The sequence below is a fragment of the Lithobates pipiens genome, unplaced genomic scaffold, assembly GCF_037356315.1.
Source record: "Lithobates pipiens isolate NorthernLeopardFrog02 unplaced genomic scaffold, aLitPip1_a1.2 Scaffold_13, whole genome shotgun sequence".
NCBI classification, from domain to species: Eukaryota; Metazoa; Chordata; class Amphibia; order Anura; family Ranidae; genus Lithobates; species Lithobates pipiens.
Window position 1 is genome coordinate 540632769 of NW_027507718.1, and position 18457 is coordinate 540651225.

Sequence of the window (18457 nt, forward strand, 5' to 3'; positions counted from 1 at the left end):
TGGTAGGTGGTGGGCAGGAGGTATGATAGTGGAGTATTGGTAGGTGGTGGGCAGGAGGTATGATGGGGGAGTCGTATTGGTAGGTGGTGGGCAGGAGGTATGATGGGGGAGTCGTATTGGTAGGTGGTGGGCAGGAGGTATGATAGTGGAGTATTGGTAGGTGGTGGGCAGGAGGTATGATGGTGGAGTATTGGTAGGTGGTGGGCAGGAGGTATGATGGGGGAGTCGTATTGGTAGGTGGTGGGCAGGAGCTATGATGGTGAAGTATTGGTGGGTGGTGGGCAGGAGGTATGATGGGGGAGTCGTATTGGTAGGTGGTGGGCAGGAGGTATGATGGGGGAGTTGTATTGGTAGGTGGTGGGCAGGAGGTATGATGGGGGAGTATTGGTGGGTGGTGGGCAGGAGGTATGATGGTGGAGTATTGGTAGGTGGTGGGCAGGAGGTATGATGGGGGAGTTGTATTGGTAGGTGGTGGGCAGGAGGTATGATGGGGGAGTCGTATTGGTAGGTGGTGGGCAGGAGGTATGATAGTGGAGTATTGGTAGGTGGTGGGCAGGAGGTATGATGGGGGAGTCGTATTGGTAGGTGGTGGGCAGGAGGTATGATGGGGGAGTCGTATTGGTAGGTGGTGGGCAGGAGGTATGATGGTGGAGTATTGGTAGGTGGTGGGCAGGAGGTATGATGGGGGAGTCGTATTGGTAGGTGGTGGGCAGGAGGTATGATGGGGGAGTATTGGTGGGTGGTGGGCAGGAGGTATGATGGTGGAGTATTGGTGGGTGGTGGGCAGGAGGTATGATGGTGGAGTATTGGTAGGTGATGATAATAAAAAAGTTTATCTTTATTATTATTGTTATGTATTATTATTAATCCATTACATTACATTCGTTTAGATACGGCATTCAATATTTCGGATAAATTCATATTCATTACATTCACTAGCAGCCAAATTTGAAAAGAAATTCCAATACCTATAATTTAATAATTAGTTTGCCATTTCAGATTTTCGTTCTTATTTTCGGATTTTTGACTTTTTGGATTTCCGAAATTTGGGATTTTTGAATTTAGATTTTCGAATTTAACAAATTTTTGAATATTCTAATTTATGAATTTTCGAATTTATGAATATTCAGAAAAGGTTATTTAAAGGGGTTTGCGTTAATTCGGATATTTCCAAATGAACGAATTTGTTGAAATTCGTTGAAATAAATAATTTGTAAATAAACAAATTGCACATGTCTAGTGAGGAGTCCCCACCAGAGAACCTGAGAAAGGTTTTTGGTCTACAGAACATTTATTGGGTTGTGTCCCTCTGGTGAGAACTGGATGACAGACTGGGAAATGGGAATATAATCCACAGACAAAGGTTGGAACAGGAGGGATGATGGTGGAGTATTAGTAGGTGGTGGGCAGGAGGTATGATGGGGGAGTCGTATTGGTAGGTGGTGGGCAGGAGGTATGATGGGGGAGTCGTATTGGTAGGTGGTGGACAGGAGGTATGATGGTGGAGTATTGGTAGGTGGTGGGCAGGAGGTATGATGGTGGAGTATTGGTGGGTGGTGGGCAGGAGGTATGATGGGGGAATCGTATTGGTAGGTGGTGGGCAGGAGCCAGGAGGTATGATGGGGGAGTCGTATTGGTAGGTGGTGGGCAGGAGGTATGATGGGGGAGTATTGGTGGGTGGTGGGCAGGAGGTATGATGGTGGAGTATTGGTAGGTGGTGGGCAGGAGGTATGATGGGGGAGTATTGGTAGGTGGTGGGCAGGAGGTATGATAGTGGAGTATTGGTAGGTGGTGGGCAGGAGGTATGATGGGGGAGTATTGGTGGGTGGTGGGCAGGAGGTATGATGGGGGAGTCGTATTGGTAGGTGGTGGGCAGGAGGTATGATGGGGGAGTCGTATTGGTAGGTGGTGGGCAGGAGGTATGATGGGGGAGTCGTATTGGTAGGTGGTGGGCAGGAGGTATGATAGTGGAGTATTGGTAGGTGGTGGGCAGGAGGTATGATGGGGGAGTCGTATTGGTAGGTGGTGGGCAGGAGGTATGATAGTGGAGTATTGGTAGGTGGTGGGCAGGAGGTATGATGGGGGAGTCGTATTGGTAGGTGGTGGGCAGGAGGTATGATGGGGGAGTTGTATTGGTAGGTGGTGGGCAGGAGGTATGATGGGGGAGTATTGGTGGGTGGTGGGCAGGAGGTATGATGGTGGAGTATTGGTAGGTGGGGGGCAGGAGGTATGATGGGGGAGTTGTATTGGTAGGTGGTGGGCAGGAGGTATGATGGTGGAGTATTGGTGGGTGGTGGGCAGGAGGTATGATGGTGGAGTATTGGTAGGTGGTGGGCAGGAGGTATGATGGGGGAGTATTGGTAGGTGGTGGGCAGGAGGTATGATAGTGGAGTATTGGTAGGTGGTGGGCAGGAGGTATGATGGGGGAGTATTGGTGGGTGGTGGGCAGGAGGTATGATGGGGGAGTCGTATTGGTAGGTGGTGGGCAGGAGGTATGATGGGGGAGTCGTATTGGTAGGTGGTGGGCAGGAGGTATGATGGGGGAGTCGTATTGGTAGGTGGTGGGCAGGAGGTATGATAGTGGAGTATTGGTAGGTGGTGGGCAGGAGGTATGATGGGGGAGTCGTATTGGTAGGTGGTGGGCAGGAGGTATGATAGTGGAGTATTGGTAGGTGGTGGGCAGGAGGTATGATGGGGGAGTCGTATTGGTAGGTGGTGGGCAGGAGGTATGATGGGGGAGTTGTATTGGTAGGTGGTGGGCAGGAGGTATGATGGGGGAGTATTGGTGGGTGGTGGGCAGGAGGTATGATGGTGGAGTATTGGTAGGTGGGGGGCAGGAGGTATGATGGGGGAGTTGTATTGGTAGGTGGTGGGCAGGAGGTATGATGGTGGAGTATTGGTGGGTGGTGGGCAGGAGGTATGATGGTGGAGTATTGGTAGGTGGTGGGCAGGAGGTATGATGGGGGAGTTGTATTGGTAGGTGGTGGGCAGGAGGTATGATGGGGGAGTCGTATTGGTAGGTGGTGGGCAGGAGGTATGATGGGGGAGTCGTATTGGTAGGTGGTGGGCAGGAGGTATGATGGTGGACTATTGGTAGGTGGTGGGCAGGAGGTATGATGGGGGAGTATTGGTAGGTGGTGGGCAGGAGGTATGATGGTGGAGTATTGGTAGGTGGTGGGCAGGAGGTATGATGGGGGAGTCGTATTGGTAGGTGGTGGGCAGGAGGTATGATGGGGGTGTCGTATTGGTAGGTGGTGGGCAGGAGGTATGATAGTGGAGTATTGGTAGGTGGTGGGCAGGAGGTATGATGGGGGAGTCGTATTGGTAGGTGGTGGGCAGGAGGTATGATAGTGGAGTATTGGTAGGTGGTGGGCAGGAGGTATGATGGGGGAGTCGTATTGGTAGGTGGTGGGCAGGAGGTATGATGGGGGAGTCGTATTGGTAGGTGGTGGGCAGGAGGTATGATAGTGGAGTATTGGTAGGTGGTGGGCAGGAGGTATGATGGTGGAGTATTGGTAGGTGGTGGGCAGGAGGTATGATGGGGGAGTCGTATTGGTAGGTGGTGGGCAGGAGCTATGATGGTGGAGTATTGGTGGGTGGTGGGCAGGAGGTATGATGGTGGAGTATTGGTAGGTGGTGGGCAGGAGGTATGATGGGGGAGTTGTATTGGTAGGTGGTGGGCAGGAGGTATGATGGGGGAGTCGTATTGGTAGGTGGTGGGCAGGAGGTACGATGGTGGAGTCGTATTGGTAGGTGGTGGGCAGGAGGTATGATGGTGGACTATTGGTAGGTGGTGGGCAGGAGGTATGATGGGGGAGTATTGGTGGGTGGTGGGCAGGAGGTATGATGGGGGAGTCGTATTGGTAGGTGGTGGGCAGGAGCCAGGAGGTATGATGGGGGAGTCGTTTTGGTAGGTGGTGGGCAGGAGGTGTGATGGTGAAATATTGGTAGGTGGTGAGCAGGAGGTATGATGGTGGAGTATTGGTAGGTGGTGGGCAGAAGGTATGATGGGGGAGTCATATTGGTAGGTGGTGGGCAGGAGGTATGATGGGGGAGTCGTATTGGTAGGTGGTGGGCAGGAAGTATGATGGTGGAGTATTGATAGGTGGTGGGCAGGAGGTATGATGGTGGAGTATTATTGGTAGGTGGTGGGCAGGAGGTATGATGGTGGACTATTGGTAGGTGGTGGGCAGGAGGTATGATGGTGGAGTATTGGTAGGTGGTGGGCAGAAGGTATGATGGGGGAGTCATATTGGTAGGTGGTGGGCAGGAGGTATGATGGGGGAGTCGTATTGGTAGGTGGTGGGCAGGAAGTATGATGGTGGAGTATTGATAGGTGGTGGGCAGGAGGTATGATGGTGGAGTATTATTGGTAGGTGGTGGGCAGGAGGTATGATGGTGGACTATTGGTAGGTGGTGGGCAGGAGGTATGATGGTGGAGTCGTATTGGTAGGTGGTGGGCAGGAGGTATGATGGTGGACTATTGGTAGGTGGTGGGCAGGAGGTATGATGGGGGAGTATTGGTAGGTGGTGGGCAGGAGGTATGATGGTGGAGTATTGGTAGGTGGTGGGCAGGAGGTATGATGGGGGAGTCGTATTGGTAGGTGGTGGGCAGGAGGTATGATGGGGGTGTCGTATTGGTAGGTGGTGGGCAGGAGGTATGATAGTGGAGTATTGGTAGGTGGTGGGCAGGAGGTATGATGGGGGAGTCGTATTGGTAGGTGGTGGGCAGGAGGTATGATAGTGGAGTATTGGTAGGTGGTGGGCAGGAGGTATGATGGGGGAGTCGTATTGGTAGGTGGTGGGCAGGAGGTATGATGGGGGAGTCGTATTGGTAGGTGGTGGGCAGGAGGTATGATAGTGGAGTATTGGTAGGTGGTGGGCAGGAGGTATGATGGTGGAGTATTGGTAGGTGGTGGGCAGGAGGTATGATGGGGGAGTCGTATTGGTAGGTGGTGGGCAGGAGCTATGATGGTGGAGTATTGGTGGGTGGTGGGCAGAAGGTATGATGGTGGAGTATTGGTAGGTGGTGGGCAGGAGGTATGATGGGGGAGTTGTATTGGTAGGTGGTGGGCAGGAGGTATGATGGGGGAGTCGTATTGGTAGGTGGTGGGCAGGAGGTACGATGGTGGAGTCGTATTGGTAGGTGGTGGGCAGGAGGTATGATGGGGGAGTCGTATTGGTAGGTGGTGGGCAGGAGGTATGATGGTGGACTATTGGTAGGTGGTGGGCAGGAGGTATGATGGGGGAGTATTGGTGGGTGGTGGGCAGGAGGTATGATGGGGGAGTCGTATTGGTAGGTGGTGGGCAGGAGCCAGGAGGTATGATGGGGGAGTCGTTTTGGTAGGTGGTGGGCAGGAGGTGTGATGGTGAAATATTGGTAGGTGGTGAGCAGGAGGTATGATGGTGGAGTATTGGTAGGTGGTGGGCAGAAGGTATGATGGGGGAGTCATATTGGTAGGTGGTGGGCAGGAGGTATGATGGGGGAGTCGTATTGGTAGGTGGTGGGCAGGAAGTATGATGGTGGAGTATTGATAGGTGGTGGGCAGGAGGTATGATGGTGGAGTATTATTGGTAGGTGGTGGGCAGGAGGTATGATGGTGGACTATTGGTAGGTGGTGGGCAGGAGGTATGATGGGGGAGTATTGGTAGGTGGTGGGCAGGAGGTATGATGGTGGAGTATTGGTAGGTGGTGGGCAGGAGGTATGATGGGGGAGTCGTATTGGTAGGTGGTGGGCAGGAGGTATGATGGGGGTGTCGTATTGGTAGGTGGTGGGCAGGAGGTATGATAGTGGAGTATTGGTAGGTGGTGGGCAGGAGGTATGATGGGGGAGTCGTATTGGTAGGTGGTGGGCAGGAGGTATGATAGTGGAGTATTGGTAGGTGGTGGGCAGGAGGTATGATGGGGGAGTCGTATTGGTAGGTGGTGGGCAGGAGGTATGATGGGGGAGTCGTATTGGTAGGTGGTGGGCAGGAGGTATGATAGTGGAGTATTGGTAGGTGGTGGGCAGGAGGTATGATGGTGGAGTATTGGTAGGTGGTGGGCAGGAGGTATGATAGGGGAGTCGTATTGGTAGGTGGTGGGCAGGAGCTATGATGGTGGAGTATTGGTGGGTGGTGGGCAGGAGGTATGATGGTGGAGTATTGGTAGGTGGTGGGCAGGAGGTATGATGGGGGAGTTGTATTGGTAGGTGGTGGGCAGGAGGTATGATGGGGGAGTCGTATTGGTAGGTGGTGGGCAGGAGGTACGATGGTGGAGTCGTATTGGTAGGTGGTGGGCAGGAGGTATGATGGGGGAGTCGTATTGGTAGGTGGTGGGCAGGAGGTATGATGGTGGACTATTGGTAGGTGGTGGGCAGGAGGTATGATGGGGGAGTATTGGTGGGTGGTGGGCAGGAGGTATGATGGGGGAGTCGTATTGGTAGGTGGTGGGCAGGAGCCAGGAGGTATGATGGGGGAGTCGTTTTGGTAGGTGGTGGGCAGGAGGTGTGATGGTGAAATATTGGTAGGTGGTGAGCAGGAGGTATGATGGTGGAGTATTGGTAGGTGGTGGGCAGAAGGTATGATGGGGGAGTCATATTGGTAGGTGGTGGGCAGGAGGTATGATGGGGGAGTCGTATTGGTAGGTGGTGGGCAGGAAGTATGATGGTGGAGTATTGATAGGTGGTGGGCAGGAGGTATGATGGTGGAGTATTATTGGTAGGTGGTGGGCAGGAGGTATGATGGTGGACTATTGGTAGGTGGTGGGCAGGAGGTATGATGGGGGAGTAGTATCGGTAGGTGGTGGGCAAGAGATATGATGGTGGAGCATTGGTGGGTGGTGGGCAGGAGCCAGGAGGTATGATGGGGGAGTCGTATTGGTAGGTGGTGGGCAGGAGGTATGATGGTGGAGTATTGGTGGGTGGTGGGCAGGAGGTATGATGGGGGAGTCGTATTGGTAGGTGGTGGGCAGGAGGTATGATGGGGGAGTATTGGTGGGTGGTGGGCAGGAGGTATGATGGTGGAGTATTGGTAGGTGGTGGGCAGGAGGTATGATGGGGGAGTATTGGTAGGTGGTGGGCAGGAGGTATGATAGTGGAGTATTGGTAGGTGGTGGGCAGGAGGTATGATGGGGGAGTATTGGTGGGTGGTGGGCAGGAGGTATGATGGGGGAGTCGTATTGGTAGGTGGTGGGCAGGAGGTATGATGGGGGAGTCGTATTGGTAGGTGGTGGGCAGGAGGTATTATGGGGGAGTCGTATTGGTAGGTGGTGGGCAGGAGGTATGATAGTGGAGTATTGGTAGGTGGTGGGCAGGAGGTATGATGGGGGAGTCGTATTGGTAGGTGGTGGGCAGGAGGTATGATAGTGGAGTATTGGTAGGTGGTGGGCAGGAGGTATGATGGGGGAGTCGTATTGGTAGGTGGTGGGCAGGAGGTATGATGGGGGAGTTGTATTGGTAGGTGGTGGGCAGGAGGTATGATGGGGGAGTATTGGTGGGTGGTGGGCAGGAGGTATGATGGTGGAGTATTGGTAGGTGGGGGGCAGGAGGTATGATGGGGGAGTCGTATTGGTAGGTGGTGGGCAGGAGGTATGATGGTGGAGTATTGGTGGGTGGTGGGCAGGAGGTATGATGGTGGAGTATTGGTAGGTGGTGGGCAGGAGGTATGATGGGGGAGTTGTATTGGTAGGTGGTGGGCAGGAGGTATGATGGGGGAGTCGTATTGGTAGGTGGTGGGCAGGAGGTATGATGGTGGAGTCGTATTGGTAGGTGGTGGGCAGGAGGTATGATGGGGGAGTCGTATTGGTAGGTGGTGGGCAGGAGGTATGATGGTGGACTATTGGTAGGTGGTGGGCAGGAGGTATGATGGGGGAGTCGTATTGGTAGGTGGTGGGCAGGAGCCAGGAGGTATGATGGGGGAGTCGTTTTGGTAGGTGGTGGGCAGGAGGTGTGATGTTGAAATATTGGTAGGTGGTGGGCAGGAGGTATGATGGTGGAGTATTGGTAGGTGGTGGGCAGAAGGTATGATGGGGGAGTCATATTGGTAGGTGGTGGGCAGGAGGTATGATGGGGAAGTCGTATTGGTAGGTGGTGGGCAGGAAGTATGATGGTGGAGTATTGATAGGTGGTGGGCAGGAGGTATGATGGTGGAGTATTATTGGTAGGTGGTGGGCAGGAGGTATGATGGTGGAGTATTGGTAGGTGGTGGGCAGGAGGTATGATGTTGGAGTATTGGTAGGTGGTGGGCAGGAGGTATGATGGGGGAGTAGTATCGGTAGGTGGTGGGCAAGAGATATGATGGTGGAGTATTGGTGGGTGGTGGGCAGGAGCCAGGAGGTATGATGGGGGAGTCGTATTGGTAGGTGGTGGGCAGGAGGTATGATGGTGGAGTATTGGTGGGTGGTGGGCAGGAGGTATGATGGGGGAGTTGTGTTGGTAGGTGGTGGGCAGGAGGTATGATGGGGGAGTATTGGTGGGTGGTGGGCAGGAAGTATGATGGTGGAGTATTGGTAGGTGGGGGGCAGGAGGTATGATGGGGGAGTCGTATTGGTAGGTGGTGGGCAGGAGGTATGATGGTGGAGTATTGGTGGGTGGTGGGCAGGAGGTATGATGGTGGAGTATTGGTAGGTGGTGGGCAGGAGGTATGATGGGGGAGTTGTATTGGTAGGTGGTGGGCAGGAGGTATGATGGGGGAGTCGTATTGGTAGGTGGTGGGCAGGAGGTATGATGGTGGAGTCGTATTGGTAGGTGGTGGGCAGGAGGTATGATGGGGGAGTCGTATTGGTAGGTGGTGGGCAGGAGGTATGATGGTGGACTATTGGTAGGTGGTGGGCAGGAGGTATGATGGGGGAGTCGTATTGGTAGGTGGTGGGCAGGAGCCAGGAGGTATGATGCGGGAGTCGTTTTGGTAGGTGGTGGGCAGGAGGTGTGATGGTGAAATATTGGTAGGTGGTGGGCAGGAGGTATGATGGTGGAGTATTGGTAGGTGGTGGGCAGAAGGTATGATGGGGGAGTCATATTGGTAGGTGGTGGGCAGGAGGTATGATGGGGGAGTCGTATTGGTAGGTGGTGGGCAGGAAGTATGATGGTGGAGTATTGATAGGTGGTGGGCAGGAGGTATGATGGGGGAGTATTGGTAGGTGGTGGGCAGGAGATATGATGGGGGAGTCGTATTGGTAGGTGGTGGGCAGGAGGTATGATGGTGGACTATTGGTAGGTGGTGGGCAGGAGGTATGATGGGGGAGTATTGGTGGGTGGCGGGCAGGAGGTATGATGGGGGGAGTCATATTGGTAGGTGGTGGGCAGGAGGTATGATGGGGGAAGTCATATTGGTAGGTGGTGGGCAGGAGGTATGATGGTGGACTATTGGTAGGTGGTGGGCAGGAGGTATGATGGGGGAGTCATATTGGTAGGTGGTGGGCAGGAGGTATGATGGGGGAGTCGTATTTGTAGGTGGTGGGCAGGAGGTATGATAGTGGAGTATTGGTAGGTGGTGGGCTGGAGGTATGATGGGGGAGTCGTATTGGTAGGTGGTTGGCAGGAGGTATGATAGTGGAGTATTGGTAGGTGGTGGGCAGGAGGTATGATGGGGGAGTCGTATTGGTAGGTGGTGGGCAGGAGGTATGATGGGGGAGTCGTATTGGTAGGTGGTGGGCAGGAGGTATGATGGGGGAGTCGTATTGGTAGGTGGTGGGCAGGAGGTATGATGGGGGAGTCGTATTGGTAGGTGGTGGGCAGGAGGTATGATGGGGGAGTCGTATTGGTAGGTGGTGGGCAGGAAGTATGATAGTGGAGTATTGGTAGGCAGGAGGTATGATGGGGGAGTCGTATTGGTAGGTGGTGGGCAGGAAGTATGATAGTGGAGTATTGGTAGGCAGGAGGTATGATGGGGGAGTCGTATTGGTAGGTGGTGGGCAGGAAGTATGATAGTGGAGTATTGGTAGGCAGGAGGTATGATGGGGGAGTCGTATTGGTAGGTGGTGGGCAGGAAGTATGATGGGGGAGTCGTATGGGTAGGTGGTGGGCAGGAGGTATGATGGGGGAGTCGTATTGGTAGGTGGTGGGCAGGAGGTATGATGGGGGAGTCGTATTGGTAGGTGGTGGGCAGGAAGTATGATAGTGGAGTATTGGTAGGCAGGAGATATGATGGGGGAGTCGTATTGGTAGGTGGTGGGCAGGAGGTATGATGAGGGAGTCGTATTGGTAGGTGGTGGGCAGGAAGTATGATGGTGGACTATTGGTAGGTGGTGGGCAGGAGGTATGATGGTGGACTATTGGTAGGTGGTGGGCAGGAGGTATGATGGGGGAGTCGTATTGGTAGGTGGTGGGCAGGATGTATGATGGGGGAGTCGTATTGGTAGGTGGGTGGCAGGATGTATGATGGGGGAGTCGTATTGGTAGATGGTGGGCAGGAGGTATGATGGGGGAGTTGTATTGGTAGGTGGTGGGCAGGAGGTATGATGGGGGAGTCGTATTGGTAGGCAGGAGGTATGATGGTGGAGTATTAGTAGGTGGCGGGCAGGAGGTATGATGGGGGGAGTCATATTGGTAGGTGGTGGGCAGGAGGTATGATGGGGGAGTCATATTGGTAGGTGGCGGGCAGGAGGTATGATGGGGGAGTCGTATTGGTAGGTGGTGGGCAGGAGGTATGATGGTGGAGTCGTATTGGTAGGTGGTGGGCAGGAGGTATTATGGGGGAGTCGTATTGGTAGGTGGTGGGCAGGAGGTATGATGGGGGGAGTCGTATTGGTAGGTGGTGGGCAGGAGGTATGATAGTGGAGTATTGGTAGGTGGTGGGCAGGAGGTATGATGGGGGAGTCGTATTGGTAGGTGGTGGGCAGGAGGTATGATAGTGGAGTATTGGTAGGTGGTGGGCAGGAGGTATGATGGGGGAGTCGTATTGGTAGGTGGTGGGCAGGAGGTATGATGGGGGAGTCGTATTGGTAGGTGGTGGGCAGGAGGTATGATGGGGGAGTATTGGTGGGTGGTGGGCAGGAGGTATGATGGTGGAGTATTGGTAGGTGGTGGGCAGGAGGTATAATGGGGGAGTCGTATTGGTAGGTGGTGGGCAGGAGGTATGATGGTGGAGTATTGGTGGGTGGTGGGCAGGAGGTATGATGGTGGAGTATTGGTAGGTGGTGGGCAGGAGGTATGATGGTGGAGTCGTATTGGTAGGTGGTGGGCAGGAGGTATGATGGGGGAGTCGTATTGGTAGGTGGTGGGCAGGAGGTATGATGGTGGACTATTGGTAGGTGGTGGGCAGGAGGTATGATGGGGGAGTATTGGTGGGTGGTGGGCAGGAGGTATGATGGGGGAGTCGTATTGGTAGGTGATGGGCAGGAGCCAGGAGGCATGATGGGGGAGTCGTTTTGGTAGGTGGTGGGCAGGAGGTGTGATGGTGAAATATTGGTAGGTGGTGGTCAGGAGGTATGATGGGGGAGTCGTATTGGTAGGTGGTGGGCAGGAGGTATGATGGTGGAGTATTGGTGGGTGGTGGGCAGGAGGTATGATGGTAGAGTATTGGTGAGTGGTGGGCAGGAGGTATGATGGGGGAGTCGTATTGGTAGGTGGTGGGCAGGAGGTATGATGGTGGCGTCGTATTGGTAGGTGGTGGGCAGGAGGTATGATGGGGGAGTATTGGTGGGTGGTGGGCAGGAGGGATGATGGGGGAGTCGTATTGGTAGGTGGTGGGCAGGAGGTATGATGGTGGAGTATTGGTGGGTGGTGGGCAGGAGGTATGATGGTAGAGTATTGGTAGGTGGTGGGCAGGAGGTATGATGGTGGAGTATTGGTAGGTGGTGGGCAGGAGGTATGATGGTGGAGTATTGGTGGGTGGTGGGCAGGAGGTATGATGGTAGAGTATTGGTAGGTGGTGGGCAGGAGGTATGATGGTGGAGTATTGGTGGGTGGTGGGCAGGAGGTATGATGGTGGAGTATTGGTGGGTGGTAGGCAGGAGGTATGATGGTAGAGTATTGGTGAGTGGTGGGCAGGAGGTATGATGGGGGAGTCGTATTGGTAGGTGGTGGGCAGGAGGTATGATGGTGGCGTCGTATTGGTAGGTGGTGGGCAGGAGGTATGATGGGGGAGTATTGGTGGGTGGTGGGCAGGAGGGATGATGGGGGAGTCGTATTGGTAGGTGGTGGGCAGGAGGTATGATAGTGGAGTATTGGTGGGTGGTGGGCAGGAGGTATGATGGTGGAGTATTGGTAGGTGGTGGGCAGGAGGTATGATGGTGGAGTCGTATTGGTAGGTGGTGGGCAGGAGGTATGATGGGGGAGTCGTATTGGTAGGTGGTGGGCAGGAGGTATGATGGTGGAGTATTGGTGGGTGGTGGGCAGGAGGTATGATGGTAGAGTATTGGTAGGTGGTGGGCAGGAGGTATGATGGTGGAGTATTGGTAGGTGGTGGGCAGGAGGTATGATGGTGGAGTATTGGTGGGTGGTGGGCAGGAGGTATGATGGTAGAGTATTGGTAGGTGGTGGGCAGGAGGTATGATGGTGGAGTATTGGTGGGTGGTGGGCAGGAGGTATGATGGTGGAGTATTGGTGGGTGGTAGGCAGGAGGTATGATGGTAGAGTATTGGTGAGTGGTGGGCAGGAGGTATGATGGGGGAGTCGTATTGGTAGGTGGTGGGCAGGAGGTATGATGGTGGCGTCGTATTGGTAGGTGGTGGGCAGGAGGTATGATGGGGGAGTATTGGTGGGTGGTGGGCAGGAGGGATGATGGGGGAGTCGTATTGGTAGGTGGTGGGCAGGAGGTATGATGGTGGAGTATTGGTAGGTGGTGGGCAGGAGGTATGATGGGGGAGTCATATTGGTAGTTGGTGAGCAGGAGGTATGATGGTGGAGTATTGGTAGGTGGTGGGCAGGAGGTATGATGGGGGAGTCGTATTGGTAGGTGGTGGGCAGGAGGTATGATGGGGGAGTTGTATTGGTAGGTGGTGAGCAGGAGGTATGATGGTGGACTATTGGTAGGTGGTGGGCAGGATGTAATAAGGGGGAGTCGTATTGGTAGGTAGGAGGTATGATGGTGGACTATTGGTAGGTGGTGGGCAGGAGGTATGATGGGGGAGTATTGATAGGTGGTGGGCAGGAGGTATGATGGTGGAGTTGTATTGGTAGGTGGTGGGCAGGAGGTATGATGGGGGAGTCGTATTGGTAGGTGGTGGGCAGGAGGTATGATGGGGGAGTCGTATTGGTAGGTGGTGGGCAGGATGTATGATGGGGGAGTCGTATTGGTAGGTGGGTGGCAGGATGTATGATGGGGGAGTCGTATTGGTAGATGGTGGGCAGGAGGTATGATGGGGGAGTTGTATTGGTAGGTGGTGGGCAGGAGGTATGATGGGGGAGTCGTATTGGTAGGCAGGAGGTATGATGGTGGAGTATTAGTAGGTGGCGGGCAGGAGGTATGATGGGGGGAGTCATATTGGTAGGTGGTGGGCAGGAGGTATGATGGGGGAGTCATATTGGTAGGTGGCGGGCAGGAGGTATGATGGGGGAGTCGTATTGGTAGGTGGTGGGCAGGAGGTATGATGGGGGAGTCGTATTGGTAGGTGGTGGGCAGGAGGTATGATAGTGGAGTATTGGTAGGTGGTGGGCAGGAGGTATGATGGGGGAGTCGTATTGGTAGGTGGTGGGCAGGAGGTATGATAGTGGAGTATTGGTAGGTGGTGGGCAGGAGGTATGATGGGGGAGTCGTATTGGTAGGTGGTGGGCAGGAGGTATGATGGGGGAGTCGTATTGGTAGGTGGTGGGCAGGAGGTATGATGGGGGAGTATTGGTGGGTGGTGGGCAGGAGGTATGATGGTGGAGTATTGGTAGGTGGTGGGCAGGAGGTATAATGGGGGAGTCGTATTGGTAGGTGGTGGGCAGGAGGTATGATGGTGGAGTATTGGTGGGTGGTGGGCAGGAGGTATGATGGTGGAGTATTGGTAGGTGGTGGGCAGGAGGTATGATGGTGGAGTCGTATTGGTAGGTGGTGGGCAGGAGGTATGATGGGGGAGTCGTATTGGTAGGTGGTGGGCAGGAGGTATGATGGTGGACTATTGGTAGGTGGTGGGCAGGAGGTATGATGGGGGAGTATTGGTGGGTGGTGGGCAGGAGGTATGATGGGGGAGTCGTATTGGTAGGTGATGGGCAGGAGCCAGGAGGCATGATGGGGGAGTCGTTTTGGTAGGTGGTGGGCAGGAGGTGTGATGGTGAAATATTGGTAGGTGGTGGTCAGGAGGTATGATGGGGGAGTCGTATTGGTAGGTGGTGGGCAGGAGGTATGATGGTGGAGTATTGGTGGGTGGTGGGCAGGAGGTATGATGGTAGAGTATTGGTGAGTGGTGGGCAGGAGGTATGATGGGGGAGTCGTATTGGTAGGTGGTGGGCAGGAGGTATGATGGTGGCGTCGTATTGGTAGGTGGTGGGCAGGAGGTATGATGGGGGAGTATTGGTGGGTGGTGGGCAGGAGGGATGATGGGGGAGTCGTATTGGTAGGTGGTGGGCAGGAGGTATGATGGTGGAGTATTGGTGGGTGGTGGGCAGGAGGTATGATGGTAGAGTATTGGTAGGTGGTGGGCAGGAGGTATGATGGTGGAGTATTGGTAGGTGGTGGGCAGGAGGTATGATGGTGGAGTATTGGTGGGTGGTGGGCAGGAGGTATGATGGTAGAGTATTGGTAGGTGGTGGGCAGGAGGTATGATGGTGGAGTATTGGTGGGTGGTGGGCAGGAGGTATGATGGTGGAGTATTGGTGGGTGGTAGGCAGGAGGTATGATGGTAGAGTATTGGTGAGTGGTGGGCAGGAGGTATGATGGGGGAGTCGTATTGGTAGGTGGTGGGCAGGAGGTATGATGGTGGCGTCGTATTGGTAGGTGGTGGGCAGGAGGTATGATGGGGGAGTATTGGTGGGTGGTGGGCAGGAGGGATGATGGGGGAGTCGTATTGGTAGGTGGTGGGCAGGAGGTATGATGGTGGAGTATTGGTAGGTGGTGGGCAGGAGGTATGATGGGGGAGTCATATTGGTAGTTGGTGAGCAGGAGGTATGATGGTGGAGTATTGGTAGGTGGTGGGCAGGAGGTATGATGGGGGAGTCGTATTGGTAGGTGGTGGGCAGGAGGTATGATGGGGGAGTTGTATTGGTAGGTGGTGAGCAGGAGGTATGATGGTGGACTATTGGTAGGTGGTGGGCAGGATGTAATAAGGGGGAGTCGTATTGGTAGGTAGGAGGTATGATGGTGGACTATTGGTAGGTGGTGGGCAGGAGGTATGATGGGGGAGTATTGATAGGTGGTGGGCAGGAGGTATGATGGGGGAGTCGTATTGGTAGGTGGTGGGCAGATGAGATATCTGTGAGATGTCACCAGTTTGGTGGTTTTTGTCTCTCCAGGACGGTGGTGATATCTGGAGTGAATGGGATGGCACTGAACCCCCTCACCATGGTTGCCTACAAAGATCCACAATTTGTGACTCCCTACGTATCGAATGAAATAGTCCTGGGGTCGGAGATCTACGTGGCGCTCTACATCTACCCCACCGATGGGGATACCTACGTTCTCCGACTACAGGACTGCACCGCCAGCCCCACCGGTGACCCCAACAACACGAAGGCTCTCCATCTTATATCACAGGGGTGAGTCCGATCTCCTTTGGTGTTCATAAGAGCGAAACGAAAATACCTAAAGAAACACTTTGAACCAGTTTAGTGCCAAAGCATTTTAATTCATTTCAGCGATGTCTCAGTGTCTCAGTGTCTCGATGTCTCGATGTCTCGATGTCTCGATGTCTCGGTGTCTTGGTGTCTCGATGTCTCGGTGTCTCGGTGTCTCGATGTCTCGGTGTCTCGATGTCTCGGTGTCTCGGTGTCTCGATGTCTCGGTGTCTCGGTGTCTCGGTGTCTCGGTGTCTCGGTGTCTCGGTGTCTCGGTGTCTCGGTGTCTCGGTGTCTCGATGTCTCGGTGTCTCGATGTCTCGATGTCTCGGTGTCTCGGTGTCTCGGTGTCTCGATGTCTCGGTGTCTCGGTGTCTCGGTGTCTCGGTGTCTCGGTGTCTCGATGTCTCGGTGTCTCGGTGTCTCGGTGTCTCGGTGTCTCGGTGTCTCGGTTGTACAGATGATATCTTTTAGGTTTTGTAGTCCACCCTTCTCACCATGACCTGTATTGGATTATGTCTCATTATTTTCATTTAAAGGGTTTTTTATATAAACAAAAAATAATAATACAATAATAAAATTCTAAATAATAAAGAAAAAAAAGAGTTTTTGTATAAATTTCTATATAAACAAAAAAAAATAAAAAAAAAATAATACATTAATAAAAAATAAATAAAGGGATTTTATATAAACAAAATGTAGCGGCCATAACCCTTGGCAGGACGGCCTTAACTTTTGGGCTTACCGGTTACCTCCGCTTGGCTGGTTCTTCCATGTCTAGGGGTTCCCAGGGTTTGTACCCAACAATTTGGATGATGACACCATTAAAGTCCTTTAGAAAAGGTTTTTATTTGCAGGGGTGACATCCAACAACACAGTCTCATATGGGAACAGAGGGCAAGGGTGAAGAAGCTCAGGCACCTTGAACTACTAATATCAGAAAGTCTCTAATACCACCCAGAGAGTAGCCACTCGCAGCTGGGAGCTTCAAGGCTGAACAAATCTCTAGCCAGAGATTATGGCAGTCAGCGCTTTGATCTGGGAACTTGTGAAATCTCTGACCTTGAGTAACTTGTAACAGAAGTGATCAGGAACCTTTTTCCTCAGTACCCGGAACGTTCTCTGTCTCCTTGACAGTACTGGAAAAAGCGTGGATTCGTCAATGTCCTTCACAACTCAGCAACCAGGGACTTCTTGGGATGCCAGCTTGTTGGCCCTCCTCCGAAGAGACCTCCCCCGCTTGCTTACACGAGCTGTGGTGCCCCTCCAAGCTGAGAGCACACCCGGACGCCTTGAATCCTCCCTCAGTTACTGTGCCTCGGAACAGGCCGGTTCCGAGACTCGGGAACAGACGGATCCCCACCCCAGACCAGGCGGGTCTATTGGGGTTAGCCAACCGAAACATGTTGTGGGGCCACCAACGATCCCGTGACTGGGCCCCTCGCGGGGCTACCCCCGGTCCAGAATCAGGAACAGACCGCTAAGGCCTCACCAACAACCCTGAAACACGTGACTTCCACATCTTAAGTACCCTTCCCCAGACTCCTCAGCGGGGCCCGGCACACCCACTGATTGGCTCCGGGGAACGCTGATACCCAAAATGTCCAACCAGACCTGGTTCTGAGCCTGTCATGTGCACCTCACTGTACACAAGACCAGGCAGAACTTCTAACACAGCCCAGCCAAACTGATATCAAGGTTAAACCTACACAATTAACCCTCAGAACCCCATTACTCTTCTGAGGCAAAAACTACATTTGTACATGATGACAGACACTTTGTCCAAAGTGTCATCGCTACAAAAAAATAAATTATTTATTATTTTTTTTATTTATAGGAAAACCCTTTATTAATGTATTTTTATTATTTTTTTGTTTATATAAAAACACTTTCTTTTTAAATTATTTATTATATTTGTATTTTTTTGTTTATAGAAAAACACTTAACTAATGTTTTTTTTGTTTATATAATAATAATAATAAATTATATATATATATATATATATATATATATATATATATATATATATATATATATATATATATCACTTTATTTTTAAATTATTTATTATTGTAATTTTTTTTTGTTGATATAAAATCTCTTTATTTATTATTTTATTTTTACTTTATTTTTTGTTTACTTAAAAAAAACTTTTAATAATAAAAAGTAAATAAGGTTTTTTTTATAAATCTTTTTTTTATAAATCTTTTCATTCAAAGTGTTTTTATATAAACAAAAAAAAATAATACAATAATAAAATAATTTAAAAAGAAAGTGTTTTTATATATATATTATTATATAAACAAAAAAAAAATACATAATATATATAAAAACACTTTATTTTTAAATGATTTATTATTTTATTATTTTATTATTATTTTTTGGATCATGTAGCAGCCATCAATTGCCCATAATGCTGCACTGAGCGGTCCTTGTGAGAGTATTTACAACTACAGGATAAACCCGTACCGTGTACGTGGCAGGGAGCTGCGTGTTCCGTGTATTCCACCCGTTCCATGGGGTTAGAGATCCATCACTGCATGCCCAGCACTTTATCACTAGTGCTGCTCGGTTTCAATTCCTGCTTTATGCACTGACCTCCTCAGATCCTGTTTGTCCAGACAGTATGGTCTCCTGCTGACTTGGCACTATCCACAGGTAGCTTCACAAAGAACTGAGAGAACATCAAAGAACGGGAGGAGTTTGGGTTCTAGTTAGGACTAAACTAGCTAACTCTAAACAGGAGTCTGGACCGCGGCCACCGCTTACCCCCCCCCCCTCTATACAGCCCAGTCATAAATGTGCCACTCTTGTTAGGACATGCAGCCCCAGGCTCACGGGGC

The 18457-nt window shown here is 52.2% G+C and overlaps 1 protein-coding gene across 1 annotated transcript in view; it reads left to right on the plus strand.

Annotated features, from left to right (window-relative positions):
• Positions 1-18457, plus strand: part of LOC143975769 (pancreatic secretory granule membrane major glycoprotein GP2-like) — a 39656-nt gene that overhangs the window by 10249 nt on the left and 10950 nt on the right. The window contains exon 7 of the mRNA XM_077478288.1: positions 15354-15596. Coding sequence (XP_077334414.1) covers positions 15354-15596 — 243 coding nt within the window. The remainder of the gene's footprint in view (positions 1-15353; positions 15597-18457) is intronic.